This window comes from Silurus meridionalis, chromosome 1 (assembly GCF_014805685.1).
Source record: "Silurus meridionalis isolate SWU-2019-XX chromosome 1, ASM1480568v1, whole genome shotgun sequence".
Taxonomy (NCBI): Eukaryota; Metazoa; Chordata; class Actinopteri; order Siluriformes; family Siluridae; genus Silurus; species Silurus meridionalis.
In genome coordinates, this window is record NC_060884.1 from 4843616 (window position 1) to 4858746 (window position 15131).

At 35.6% G+C, this 15131-nt stretch overlaps 2 protein-coding genes across 4 annotated transcripts; both read left to right on the forward strand.

Moving 5' to 3' along the window:
• Window positions 1-227: 227 nt before the first annotated feature.
• LOC124389185 (endoplasmic reticulum resident protein 27) lies at window positions 228-6897 on the forward strand. 3 transcript variants are annotated; one of them, XM_046854506.1, is made up of 7 exons: window positions 228-339; window positions 1319-1404; window positions 3184-3321; window positions 4039-4173; window positions 4313-4438; window positions 5706-5903; window positions 6120-6897. In XM_046854506.1, exons 1-7 carry the CDS (start codon window positions 282-284, stop codon window positions 6159-6161), a joined length of 783 nt encoding a protein of 260 aa, XP_046710462.1. In that variant the 5' UTR covers window positions 228-281; the 3' UTR covers window positions 6162-6897. The 3 variants fall into 3 exon arrangements, with proteins under 3 accessions (XP_046710462.1, XP_046710456.1, XP_046710471.1); XM_046854500.1 differs by having other exon boundaries at window positions 229-339; window positions 6117-6897; XM_046854515.1 differs by having other exon boundaries at window positions 232-339; window positions 4039-4155; window positions 6117-6897.
• A 5185-nt stretch (window positions 6898-12082) lies between these two features.
• Window positions 12083-13634, forward strand: bglapl (bone gamma-carboxyglutamate (gla) protein, like). Its single transcript, XM_046856197.1, has 4 exons — window positions 12083-12370; window positions 12468-12716; window positions 12818-12932; window positions 13307-13634. Exons 1-4 carry the CDS (start codon window positions 12220-12222, stop codon window positions 13407-13409), a joined length of 618 nt encoding a protein of 205 aa, XP_046712153.1. The 5' UTR covers window positions 12083-12219; the 3' UTR covers window positions 13410-13634.
• Window positions 13635-15131: the final 1497 nt, after the last annotated feature.

Here is a 15131-nt window from a genome sequence, read left to right on the forward strand (position 1 = left end):
TTTCTATAAATTTTCCTGAGTGTATGTGATCAATTTATCACCCACATGTATAGTTACTATTCACATTTTTCTCACCAAATGTCCATCACTCAGGCTGTGACACGTAATCTAACACATTTTGACCTTAACATTATCAGAGACACCTGTCTGGTTCTCACAGACTGGACCAATCACTACTATTGAACCAGTTCACGTGATTCACTCCGGGGGTCCAAGAACAGGACCAATATATTACTTTCTTTCTTTTTCTTGTGTTGGTCCTTTGCTGTTGATCTCCCAAAATGTTGCTCCTTCTTGTGGTTTCTTTGCTGGTCACCTGCAGCAGAGCAGAGGATAAAGGTCAGCTTTCTTGAATTTCTCAGGGGTCTCTATGACATGTCCAGGAAATGACTAGAATGTTACGTCGGACCTAGTGTGCAATGCTCTAATCTATTTAGTGAATACTTGTTTATCTGTATATTCATTTGGAATTACTCAGGAACTCTAGAATGGGGGGAATCTACAACTATAGAATGTTCAGTAGTGTGTGTGGGTTCTAGATTGTAATTTTAAATTCTAGAATGCCCAGTCTAGAATGTTTAATAGAATGTGCTTGTGTGTTCCAGATTCAGAAAATCCATTATTTCAGAATGTTCAGTAAATCTTTGGGGGGTTTCTAGAGGTTTCAGAAATGGTTTAATTTATTATAGAGTTATGTTTTACCCTATTATGCCAGAATAATAGATTTAGAATGGGCTGCTCAATTGAGAATCATTGTGAGAAAATTTTTAAACTTTTCTGTATAGTTTATTTAATAAGCCCTTCAATTGGATAGAGTTCTAGCATGTCCTAAATGTTCTAGAACTTGATTGCTTGTTCAATTAAATATGACAATACACCACTTTGTCCAAAAATATTTATTTCTGGATCATTGGAATAATTACTTAATAATGGAAGGTGTCCTAAGTGTCAGCACTTGTTAGAGATAAAGCTGTTAGTCAAATTTGGCCTTTTGGAGTTTTTAAAATGTTTGTAGGATTTTTCCTAATAAATTAAAATGTCATTGTAAGCATTAAAAAACAACAATTGACAAATAATCAAGTTCAGAATAATAACTGTGTGCGACATCTTGACCACTTTAGGGGATTTTAGCTTCCTATCCTTTCTGATAAGCATTCAAATGTACATTCTTTATAAAGTCTAACCTCGGAGTCAATATAAGGCAGGTCCATTTTTATTCATGTCAGTTATGTTCATTATATTATGCTATGTTGAATATTTCTCAAATTTAGAAAAAATTGCTATGTAGCTGATCGACAGCTCATGTGTCACCTTGCAGAGCTCATTTTCCCAAGACTGACGGATATCTCTGAAGCAGAAACCTTCATCGACTCAGCTGAAGTTGTCATCGTTGGGTTCTTTGAGGTCAGAGACTGTGTGTATGGTTGTCTCTCTGGTTCACTTGTGTTTTGTATTGTGTGTGAGGGGGTAAATAATGCAAAAAGTGACCAGTGAAAACCTTTAGGAATGCAGACTGACGAAGAGAAAATAACGTCCCTGTGGGAGAGCTTTGTTCTCACTACCATAACCTCGATGTGTGCTCAGTGAAATCTGGGCCCTGCAGGAAATGCCTGTGTGTAGCGATCCCAGAATGCTGAACGATTTGGCCCAACTAACCAGGCGGAGGAGGAAATAAAGACGGAAATAAGGGAGCATCTGAGACATTGTGGGATTGGCTGCCTTTGGTCTCTATAAACAAACACAGCAGCAACCCAACATGAACCTAAACATTGTCTGGGACTGAGGACACAGACCTCAAATTTTAAGTGAAATTTAAAACTTTAGTCAAGGGCATAATGTAAAACGCTGTAGAGGGTTTGGCTGCTCTTTTGCAGACATGTTTATCCCATTACCTTTTTTTTTGGGGGGGGGCACAATGCTCAAAATATACCATCTATCTATGACTGAAGGTCAGGCACATGGCAGTAATATAAATGTGGAATTAATGATAGAAATAATTGCTTTAAAAGATTTGTGAAATGTTTTTTTCCTGTGTTACCTGTGTATTTTAAGGCATGACACAAACTTTATAGACAAGTTTGTGAAAACCTGACTTTTCCAGTCATATGTTGTGCTTGGAGGCACACAGCTGTCTTTAGATGCAGTAGCACCATATATTTTCCTATCATTTCACTAGTAGACCCAAACCTGTTCCAGCATGACACTGCCCCTGTGCACAAATCCAGCTCCATTAAGATATGTTTTACAAGGGTTGGAGTGGAAGATCTTGAGTGGCATGCTCTAGAGCTCTGACCTCAACTCTATTGAACACCTTTACAATGAATTGGAACACTGAATGTACCCCAGGACTCTTCACTTTATATACATCAGTGCCTAACTTTACTAACACCCTTGTGTCTGAATGAGCACAGATCCCTACAAGCACACTCTAAAATCTAGTGGAACTTCCCAGAAGAGTGGAGGTTATTATAACAGCAAATAAATAATAAATGTGGAATTAGATATTTAGAAATATGAATACATACACCGACCAGGCATAACTTTATGGCCAGGTATAACATTATGACCACCTGCCTAATATTGTGCTGGTCCCCTTTTTGCAGTCCTGACCCATCGAGCATTAACATCTTACAGTAGCTCATCTGTGGATCAGAACACACATAGCCCAGCCTTCATTCTCCACAAGAATCAGTGAGCCTTGGCTGCCCATGACCCTGTAACTGGTTCACCACTGTTTCTTCCTTGGACCACTTTTAATAGATACTGACCCCTGCAGACAAGGAACATCCCACAAGAGCTGCAGATTTAGAGATGCTCTAACCCAGTCGTCTAGCCTTCACAATTAGGTCTTACGTTTGCCATTTTTTCCTGCTTCTAACACAACATTTAGTGAACAAAATCTTCACTTGCTGCCTGATATATCCCACCCACTACCAGGTGCATGGTGAAGAGATAATCATTGTTATTCAGTCACTGGTCATAATGTTATAATGTCATAATATTACGCCTGGTCAGTGTACAAGTCTCAGGGTTAGGTCTCCATAAACCTTTGTCTATAAAGTGTACATTTTATAATATAAGACCAAATAAATAAGAAGAGACATTTTGGTATTGAGATTAATTCATAATCATTCAGTTCATGAAAGTCATCATGTTACTTACAGCATGTTACATGTGTATCAGGCTGATGGAGGGCTGGGCTATAATGAGTTTCTGGAAGCTGTTAAAGTAGTGAAGTCTCTTCCAGCTGCCCTGTGCAATGAGAAGGAGGTGTGGGCGAAATACGGCATTGACTCAGACACCATCTCTGTCTTCAGGAAGGTAGACACCTGTTTTTTTACACTGTTTATGTCCTTATAATGTATTCTCATTCGGCTTGTTGTAACATAACCGATTAGGTCTTTGTTGCAATATTAGTAAGCGTGCTATTCTAAAAAATAACATATACATTTGTTAAACATAATACCGCACTAAAAATCCACTTAGACAATTTGCACAAGCATTGCACACTTATATTCATACATATTTATAAAGCAATATTGGAGGATTTATAAAGTGCAGTGTCCTTACTTTAAAGAGAGACAAAAAAATTCATTCATGAAATATTGAGACATCTTTAATGAAATATTCAAGTCATCTTATATATATATATATATATATATATATATATATATATATATATATATATATATATGTGTGTGTGTGTGTGTGTGTATTTAATATCTAGGTCATAGTGGAGTATAAAATTTGCATTCAGAACTAAGAATCTAGAATCATGAGCACGATTTCAACACACCTGCCAGCCAAGTAAATGATTTTAATGCTCATTAGCTGAAGTGTTAATTAATGGGCATCTATAACAGTGCTATAAGGCACTATGACTCCTTAGCACATGCCACTTAAACAAAAAAAAATATATACTATTTAATGAACAAAATAAAGTATCTATGAGTAAAGGTCTATAATTCCTGTGTGTGTGTGTGTGTGTGTGTGTGTGTGTGTGTGTGTGTGTGTGTGTGTGTGTGTGTGTTTCCACAGGCAGATTTGCACCAGGAGAACCTACAACCAGCCGAAATGAAAAATCTAGATAAGGACAGAGTTGTTCGTTTCCTCTCCATCAGCAACATCCGATATATCACAGAGTACAATCAAGTGGTTCGCAAAAATATAACAGTACACACTCACACACACAGCTCCTACACACTACAGTACAGTCGTAATCACGATATATTGCTTCAACAAGAAAATATATTTATTTTTAAATGTGTCAACCTCACCATTTACTCTTTCTCTTTCTTTCTCTCTCTCTCAGTCTGCCGTGGGTCTGTTTCAGTCCAAAGTGAAGGTGCATGTTGTGCTCTTTGCCAACAGGGGGAGTAAAAATTACAGCGAATTAAAGGAGCGAGTGGGGGCTTTGGGGCCTCGCTATGCTGGAAAGGTATTCCCAATCCATTACGTGCCAGCACATTCATTATAAAAGTTCATAAACCTCAGAGGTGTACATTAATAATATATTTATAGGGACACAGTATATATTGACAGTCCCCGCAAATCAATCAAATTCGATTTGTATAACGCTTTTAATAATCGACAATTTACCCCTAATGAGCAAACCAGTGTCGACAGTGGCAAGGAAAAGCTCTGTGACATATTATGAGAGGAACCAGACACCAAACTCATCCTCATTTAGGTGACATCAAATGTCAATCCATTACAGATTCATTATTGCTGAGGTTGTTAACTTTTTAGTGTCAGAGACTCTGGTCAAGTCCATGTATGAAGTATAGACCCACATACTAATATTACAAATACCAGTGGTTCTTAGACATTTTGTAGCTAGGCAACCCTTTAATTGTAAATTAATTAATTGTGAATTAATTCTTTTATTATTAGGTATAATATTATAATATTACAATTTGAAAAATAATATCTTGGAGCCTTTTATTCCTGGACTTTCCACCAACAAAAAACAAAAATTCATTTTGGAGCTTGGATTATGGACCCCATGGCTGTGCTTTACAGACTCCTGGGGATCCCTGGACCTAATTTTGAGAACAACTAGATATATGGTACAGATCTTAAATAAAGGATTTGACCTTCCTTGATAACTCTTTACATTAAGATTCCCAGAACTGACTTTATTTAACACAGCAACAAATCAGCATTAAGACACCACAAGTATTATTAACAATGCAACTAAAACTTTTTCACAATAAAATGAAAGCAAATGAACCAAATATACAATCGAGGCATAAAATGAATAAACAATTCCTTGATATACAGTATTTGTACAAAACAACAACCAAAAAAAAAAACTGAAGCTGAACTATTCCGTTATTTACACCTGAATCCTGGATTTTCGTACATAATCAACATATAGGATCATGCTGTAATATAATTATTTCTAATTTATATGGATTGTATATTATATGTATATGTATTATATGTAATTGTATATGGATTGGATTTTATTTACAGGAACCTTGATTTAAAGCATTACCAGAAATACTGTAAATGACACTTTAGGGAATTGGATTGTGACAAAGAACTGAAACTATTGACAAATAAATGTATAATATATTTGTTTAGATGAAATATCTGATATCTTATGTAAGTTTTTTTGGTTTTTACAACCAGGCTGGTTCTGAAAATAAGTAAAGGGATGGTTGCTCAGCAATAAGCACGTCTGACTTTCATTTCTCAAGATGCTGTTTGTGCTGATAAACGGGAAAGACGAAGCCAACGCTCGTGCCCTGGGTTACTTCAACCTAAAATCAGGTGACCTCCCACGTGTCGGCCTCTATGATGCTGTATCAGACAAAACGTGGCTCATGGGACCAGGCGAGATCTCCACTGAGCGTGTGCAAACTTTCTGTGACTCCTTTCTTAGTGGAGAGCTACAGGTATGACGGCCATTTTAAAATGGATTCGTTCTATCCAATCAAATACCAGAGAAATCTAACGCTGTATAACAGTAATTACACACAAGTAATGATACTTGCACGATGATGATGATAATTACACAGTGCTAATGAACACCATGCAAAATTTCCGACATATTTTTGACGTTTTCTTGCGATTATGGTGGATCTTGATAAATTGTTTTTCCCCCTCAGAAGAAAGAGGAGACTGGAGAACCTGAAGTGAAGTCTGAACTCTGAATGTCACCAAAAACAAATAAATTTTTTTTTACAACATATAAATGTTTTGTTTGATCCTATGCGAGTGAGAGCGAGAGAGACGTTAAGTCAAAAAGCCAAATAGTTTGAAACCCAGTATAAAATTGTGTTTATTGTGTGTCCGAAAGAAACTACGGCGATTTTCTTTTTTTTAAGGCCGAATCTCTATACTGTATTATTTACACTGGTGCGTGGCTTTCTCTCGGACCGCAGACGCTGGCAGACTGTTGAAAAATCTTCGGCGGTAACTGAAATACGCTGGCCTCAAACATCGTTTAGTCCAGACTGTATAAAACCTTATAAAAATTTCACTCATTGCAATTCATTTACAGTGTAGTAAGAACATGATAAACAATCCAGGTAGACTCTGCTATATAATCTTTGGATAATTTTTTTCCATAAGAAGAATAAAAATAAAATAGTAGTAGTATAGTAGTAGTAGTACTACAGTAGTAGTAGTGACAAAAGAGATTTTTACCCCTACATGTATTTTCACATATTTTACGTGTTCACATGTAGCATGAAATTGTGAACACACAATTAGAAAAAACTTCTAAAAATATAGAAAACCGTCTCATGCCTTATATTTAGATTTGATGTTGTCATGTGTATATATATATATATATATAATCACTACCTGTATTCTTTAAACCTTATCCATGTAAGTCACATTGTCTAACACAGACTATAAGAAATCCAATGCCACACTTTTCTTTTTCTGTAAATTTATTGTTTATTTAAAACAATAAATAAATAAAGTAAAAAAAAAAACGATTTAATGATTTTTTTTTTTTTTTTTTTTTAAGTACACTTTAATGCTAGACACTTGACTAATTTAATACTGGACACTTGAAGTTGAAAATTATTTACTAATATAATAATTTATTGAATAATTTATTGAATTAAATGGACTTATATGTTTATTGAATGTTACTTCATGGTTTCCTGTTATTGGCCAAATCGTACAAAAAATGTCATTTTCAGAATATAGAAAGCCTAAACCATCAGATCTTTTCTTTTTTATTTTGAAATGGTTTTCTGTTGCAATTTTCTGTTCTGCAATTTTATTATTTATTCAAAAAAAAAAAAAACAGCTTTGTTCTGTTGGAATTCTTACCATGATTAAAACAACGCGGTTCCTTCTCTTAAGTGAAATTATACAAAAAAAAAAAGATTCCAGATTTTCCAAAAGTTTTTTCTAATAAAAACGATTGCTGTTAAGATTTTGTACATTAGGTAATGACATACTTTTCTGTTCTGGATAGCCAATATACAGTATTTTCTTTACTTTACGTTCCTCTTAAGATCATAAATATAAATATCAAAATTCCAAAACCAGACCTAACCTTATCTTTGAGAATTTTTTTTTGAAAACTGTTTTTTTTATTAAATTTTTTTTACTTTATACAAAATATTGTTTAAGAAATTTTATGTGGATAATTGAAATGTCATATAAATGAGAAATTTAAGATACAAGTCATAAATGTTGGACTTAAAATGCCAGGATGTAATGTAGCTACAGGGTTATGCAAAATCATGAGCTACAGGAGCTTTTTTTTTTTTTTGGCAAAAGAAAAGAAAAATCTCTGCTGCATCATTCTCCTTAGGTGAATCAGGAAAAACAGCCCAGCAAGTCTATAAAAAAGGTTTAAATTAAAGGTTTAAAAATGTTTTGCACGAGTAAAGATCACATGTAGTAGTTCAGGTTGTTTTTATCCCTTTAAAGGCTGGTTGTAGTGTAAAAGATGACCTGAGAGAGAGAGAGAGAGAGAGAGAGAGAGAGAGAGAGAGTAGGGTGGTGAATCAGACAATCACATCAAATTTTTCCTGCATTCTTGGCAGACAGACATTAAAATTCTCTGGCATTCGGTTTACACTATAGAAACTATGTATAAAACACTGCCTTGTTGTGTTCGTCTGAAACTGACGGACCAATACCATAGAGAAAGGAGCTCAACCCTGGAAAGTACATTATGCCCTAAAAGCAGATAAACTCTTACTGTAATTATGCCTGATCCTGTACAATTCTTCCAACAAACTGCCTCGGCTGTGTGCAGCGCTACAACTCTGTGTAACACACACACGGCGGTCAGTTGGGTTTGTTTGTGGTGTCTGCCCGTAATGGCGGATGCCAGCGGTGAGGCCACATTCGGCTGCTGTGCTCGGTGAACCCTCTTCCAAGAACTTCCATCTCGCTCTCTCTCTCTCACACACACACACACACACACACACACACACACACACACACACACACACTCACACACAAAAACAAACACAATCTTTCTCTCTCTATCCGTTCCCTGAATCAGTCTTATTTCTTTGATTGGTCTGTAGCAGCTGAAGTTCTGCTGCTTTGTTCTGGAGACACTTTATATCATCATTGAAGTCTTTTACAACCACTTTCTAAATACCACACTCATACTCATTCCATCATCAAGAGTTCTAAGGACCCTGACATACCTAGAACTAGCAACAACCATGGTTTGCATCTTTCAAAAATGACAACTGGTGTCTTATATATACATCTTTTTTGTGCAGGCATGAAACAAAATATCTGGCCTTACCAGCAGGCAATAGTAGTTTCTATTATTAGTGTTTAGTTTTTGTATTTTCTATTTTGAAAAAAAAGAAGGCCCAATCGTGTAGAAACTGTTGCTCAATAGTATGACATTACTACTTATAAAAGTTATCAAAACAGCCAGTCAGGGAAGTCGATCTCATCTGTCTTCAGATCCTATCTTTCTTCAGCATACACAATCAGTGCTGATGGTCTCTGATAAGAACCTCATAAGGACACACTGCAAAAGCGAGAAGCCAGTGCCTCCCAAACATTTAACTTCCTCTGGCTTTAACACAATACTACAACACCTGCTTAGAACATCAACAATAAGTAAGACAAGGTTATGAAACTGATGTAGAAGGAAGTGCTGGACACAATTACACTGAACAGACTAACAAAAAGAGATTTTACTGTGAGAGAAATTTAAATTTTTGAAAAATGCCTCTAATGTGACTTTAACTAATGTTTCCTCCATAGGCATGTCTTTAAAATAAAGCACTTTTTGGATACTTTGTAACATAGCAGGCTACTTATTTTCTTGTAATTGTTTCAAGTAAATGAAAACCTGCCACATTTTAGTGCATTTAGTGTAATTGCTATACAAATATCTCATTTAAGGATGGTCACATATCTCATTTATCTCTCATTTATATTATTTCATTTACAATTATCTCACTTTTGATAATTTTGTCAATTGAGGGTTAAGAGCCTTCTGATCAGATGTCCAACATCTAAGCTAAGTCTAAACACTAAGCTACCTCTACCCTATTTAATAATGTACTCTATTTAATGTATGCACACACTGCCTAATCAGTACCTCGCCAGCATCCCTACTTGTATGAAAACTTTATTTTTATTTAAAAAAAATAAATCTCTGTGTTACAGAAAAATTGCACATTATAAATGACCCCTAACCACACAAACATCTGGGATGTAAGTCGTCTTTTTATTATTCGGCCAAAATGTTTATCTCATTTATTTATGCACAGGATTTTATTTAGGTTGAATGCCTAGGTGAAGCTGCAACCCTGAATTTTGTCAACAGTATGTCAAAATGCTAGTGAGGTTCAATCTAAAGTTGCAACAGAATTATTAATCTGAATCCGTGTAAAAATGGTTAATGGTGCATCATAAGTTCAGCTGGTTCTGGGAAAAGTCATTTGGATGCGTAGTCACTTAGACAAGCCACTTGGATTCTGATATTTTATTCTACATTCATTAGTCACCAGCTCCCATCTGTTGTGGTCTATGACTAACAAGCAAAAGAGCCATTTGCATGCGAAATACAGAAAAAAAACGCAGCGCTCATATTTGAAAATTACAGCATTTACATGGGTAACACTAAAGAGGATTTGCCAAGGCTCAATGTGGCAATGTTTTTCTTTTTTTCCCTAGAGCATCCCTCACATTGGGACGATTCCACAAAAGTCATTGCAGCAGACATTGAAATTATATACCAGACTGGCCAAGATAAATTACTTCCACCAGGAATATCATAAACATGCATAAACAACAAGTCAGAAGTAGGGGAGAGGTTAAAAAACATCTTTGGTATAGTAGCTATAACTATAAAACCTCTACAGTGATAAATGCTTGATACATGAATGCATTGGTTTTCAGCTGGACATGGATCAAGGCCACACTTTCACGACTTATATCGACTTATATCGAATAACCCCTTCATCAATGTGTTGATTATATCTGCAAGAGAAAATCTAAATGTAGTCCCCAGAAAACACATTACACCAAAAATGTAAACATATAGAAACACTCTAACAGGCATCAAAGTCTGCCCTAAAATCTTGTGTGGTTTAGTCTGACTGTGGTTTTGGTTAGTCTAGAACAAATCTGTAATTAAAAAGGGCACATAATGAGTCCCTTTGGTCATTTACAGACGGATCACACACACAGTCGGCAATTAACTGGTCTGTGTGAAAGGATTAATGGTGCACCCGAATGAAGAAGTGAAGGGGAAATCTATCTGATTATGCACCATATAAAAAAAAATAAAAATGATCATGTGTGTAACACGTTTCATTTGTTTAAAATGTATAAAAGTTTGGATATAGTAAACTGAAATGTGCAGTTCTGAAGTAATAATTTTAAGTGAACATTCTGAAAAACATACAACGTTTAACCAGTCCTGATATTAAATATGATACTGGTAAATGAAACATGATTGAAAGACAAAGAAGTCTGATTGCATAGAAGTACAATGACTAGAACAGGTTTGTGGGTTAATGATTTTATTTAAATTAAAAACTACAGAGAAAGGACATAATGAGCAAGTCTTTCAAAATTAAATGAATTCAAGAGATCATTTAATAGGATTTGTGTGTAGGCTAGGCTTGGAAACTTAACTAGCTTGCTAGCTAACTGGCTGAAGGCTAAGACACTAGCTAGCTAGCTAATTAACTAATGATTTTACTTCAGTTTCACTTTACCTCAGTCCATAATTTACATCAGTTCTATTTTAATTCAGTTTTACCTTTGTTTCATGTTACCTCTGTTTAAATTGACCTCCATTTTAGCATTTCCTTTTGTTGACTAGTTGTTAAGGTTGAGTTGTTCAGTGTTTAGTTTAACTTTAGTTTGAATTTACCGCTGATCATATTGACCTCCGTTCAAATTTTCGCCATCACTTTTAATATACATTTACCTTAATTCGACCATTTAGCAGGTACAGATTGTCTTCAGTTTGTACTGACCTCATTTAAAATTTACCTCAACATCAACCAATTTTTACTCTTTTTCTTTTTAAGCTAATTGAAATGCGAACTGGCATCTGCCGCCATTTTTTTGTTTGTTTGTTTGTTTTTTAATAATGGTCTTTAGTGGATTTGTTTTTACACGTTTTATACATTGCTTTTATACATTTTATACATTCGTTCATATACAGTGCTCTGCTCTAAATCATCAAGAGTGGTGTTGATGACCTTGCATTTTGGTCAACAATCCTGATGTTGTGCTTTATGATCATATATTATAATATTCTGACAGTTAACTAACAAATGATGCTTGTCACATATTGTTGGTAATGAATAAGTACAGACTACTGCGGGTCTTTTTTATCATTGTGCATTTTAAAATGTGTATAGAGTTGAATGGGGTCAAAAATCCTTTTTTTAAAAGAAACATTTTGGTGAAAAACAGATGTATACATTTTAAGAATGTTTTGACCCAGATCTATATAGACCTTTCAATTACTTTCAATTCAAACCAATCTTCCAAGAAAGTCAAGTCAAAATTGTCTGTGGTTGAATTATATAGTGTCTCGGGTGCATGTACGACTGTTTTAGAAAGTGGTGTTTGGGGTGCATTTGTGCAAGTGTGTGTGTGTGTGTGTGTGTGTGTGTGTGTGTGAGGGTGTGTGTTGAAAAGCCAAAAGAGGCTTGGTGTCACTTGATTCTCAAACCAATCACAACCTTTGAAAACAGTCCTTGTGAAGGGGTTAGAACAGTATAAAGGTGCTCAGGAAAAATGAGAGAAAACAGAGAAAGAAGAACTGAAGTCGAACAAGACACCAAAAGCGAAACTTTGAAGAAAAGAGAACCTACAAAAGGCAAAAAGATGAAGACGTTCACCCTTTTCATCCTCTGTGCTGTGCTGTCTGCCTGCATGTCTACAGGAGGTAAGAAGGACAAATTTTGTCCCTGTATATTTATATTACAGTCTAAAGGTTATGCATGTCTTATGCATTCTGAGTCTGTGTTCTGTCCTGTGTGCAGTACTGAATATTGCTGCTGAACCTGACGCCGATCCTGCACCTGACCCTGCCACTGATGCCCCCGCTGTGTCAGACTCTTCCTCTGAATCAGACTCTGCATCAGACTCTGCCTCTGACTCTGCATCAGATTCTGCATCTGACTCTGCCTCTGACTCTGACTCAGTATCAGACTCTGATTCTGCATCTGATTCCGCCTCTGATTCAGCCTCCGATTCTTCCTCATCTGAGTCTAACTCTAACAGCGTTGAAGGTGAGCTCATTGCACTCAATTACGCCGCATGCTCGTTTTAACAGGATCGTTTATGAGTGTTTATGAGTGCGTGAGAGACACCAGTGTTTCTCATCCTGCAGCTACAGGTGCACCTGACCATGTGATGGTGAAGAGATCTATTGCCACGGCTCTGCTGAGGAGACACAGAAGAGCTGGAACTCCAGCAGCAGACCTGACCCTAGCTCAGCTGGAGAGGTACATCTTCAACTCCACACTTGATGTTTTCCACAAATGTATTCTATTTTATTTTATAAAGACTGTATTAGAGTTTATTCTGCTATATTCCTGAGTATCCTATTCTACTCTATTCTATTTGATTCTATTCTATTCTATTTTATTCTATTCTAAGAAGACTGTATTACATTCTACTATTTTGATATTCTATTTTAATATAGTGTTATTTCTTAAATGTAAGCAGTTCAGACAGTTCTGTGCAGATCTCAGTGTTCTATTGTATTTTATCTACTGTGTTTTATTCTTTCATATAATATGCAAGATTGCATTTTTGCTCTAATGTGCAATTTGAAAGAATCAGCCAAATTTCACCAATTCCATTTCTTTTTCAATAGTCTGCACGAGGTGTGTGAGGCCAACTTGGCCTGTGAACACATGTCTGACACCAACGGGATCGTGGCAGCTTACACCGCATACTACGGCCCTATCCCTTTCTAAATGGCTTCGGAGAGAAGTCGCTTCTACAAGGACTCAAAGCTAATCCAGATTTAGATGGAACAGAAATCAGCTTTGCGGTATTTGAACGGGTCTCACTGCCTCCGCTGCTTTGCATAGATGTGAAGGGAGAAAAGTAAACAGCTGTTTTTTAGCTTTTTTTTTCGACAGCTTTGCTGTATGTTTTCACTGAAACCACTAGAAAGTTTCTGGTTTTGTATCAGAGGTGACCGCAATCACAGCGACTCAATTATGTAGTAGTATAAGAAGGGCATGAGTATCTCACTATGTAAGTGGTCTTTGTGGTGCGATCAACCTGACAACTGTCACAGGGACTGTAAAATGCTACATCTGCTAATGTAGGGTTTAATCATAGAGCTGTTTTGTTATATCTGCATAGATCAAGGATTGGCACAGTAGTAGGCAAACCATAAGCGTATCGTTCATTTAATTTAGCCTTAAATTATTGTTTTGTGGAGTTTAAGATCTCTTGATGGCTTAATGCCATCTTTCATTACAAAGGTGCTAAACCTCCCTACCTTACGCTATAAGCCAAGGGAGATAAAATCATAAACTGTACTTTACTCACATATTTGCTAGTTGAACTAGGACTGTGGATAGTATTTTTTTTTCTTTTAAATATACACATTACATTTTTAAGTGACACAATGATATGGAAAATGCTTGTATGTTGTTTCAATAAAAATGTTTTGACGTGTACAAATGTGAACTTGGTCTGTTTTTTGTAAATGTATCAGGTCTGATTCATTAAATGATATATAACAAATATTTACACACTTTTCCTGTTACAGTAACAGCAAGTCAGTAGGTTAATGTTTAAAGTTTGCTCCTTAATTTTCCACTGGAAACACTCATCTTTAACCTTGTTTAGTTCTTCAGTATTAAACATACATATGTGCATATATTATATAAAGTCATAAAGTCAAGTCTTTCTGTCATAATTCTTTATAAGTAGTCAGATTTAACAGCTAGCAATAATTGTAATAATCTATGGGGCCATTTATTCCTTGTACAAAACAATTTAAAATGTTTTAAAGCTTGAACCTAAAAGAACAAGTATTTCAACATTCAAATCTTTTTAAGAAAATGGAAAAATTATTTTTTGGCAATGAATCAGCAAATATGCAGGACATACAGTAGTTAGTTAAATTTTAGTGCAAATTAATTTGACAATAATAATTTACTTAAGTTTATTAATTGTAAGTAATCATTTCATCCTGTTATGGGTTGTTATAGAGCCATAGCTTGTCCCAGGAACATTGAGTACAAGACATAAACACACTTTGAATAGGATGGCATTCATTCTGAGGGCAGGTAAAATACAACCTTGCAAACATTATGGAAGGAGACGTAGTAACCTGTAATAGTGTGCAGAAGTTGAAATCATGGTGTCCATGTAATAAAAGAAGTAGTGCTTATTTGAATCCCAGTATTAGGTGTCTGGCAAAAAGAAGATAGATTCTTTTTTTTTTTACCCTGGTTGCCATTTCAGAGGTTGTATTCTTGTCAGTAATTGGGAGTTTACAAGCCTGGGCAAAAAACATGATCAAAATGGCAAAATATTTAATATAACAAAAAGAATGAAAAGAAACAAGCACTCTGGAGACCACATGCAAAACCATTAGCTCATCTAGCTTTGCTGCAGTAAACTGTTTGTACATTTAGTAATCAAAATAACGATGATTTAAAATGTCATAGTACCCT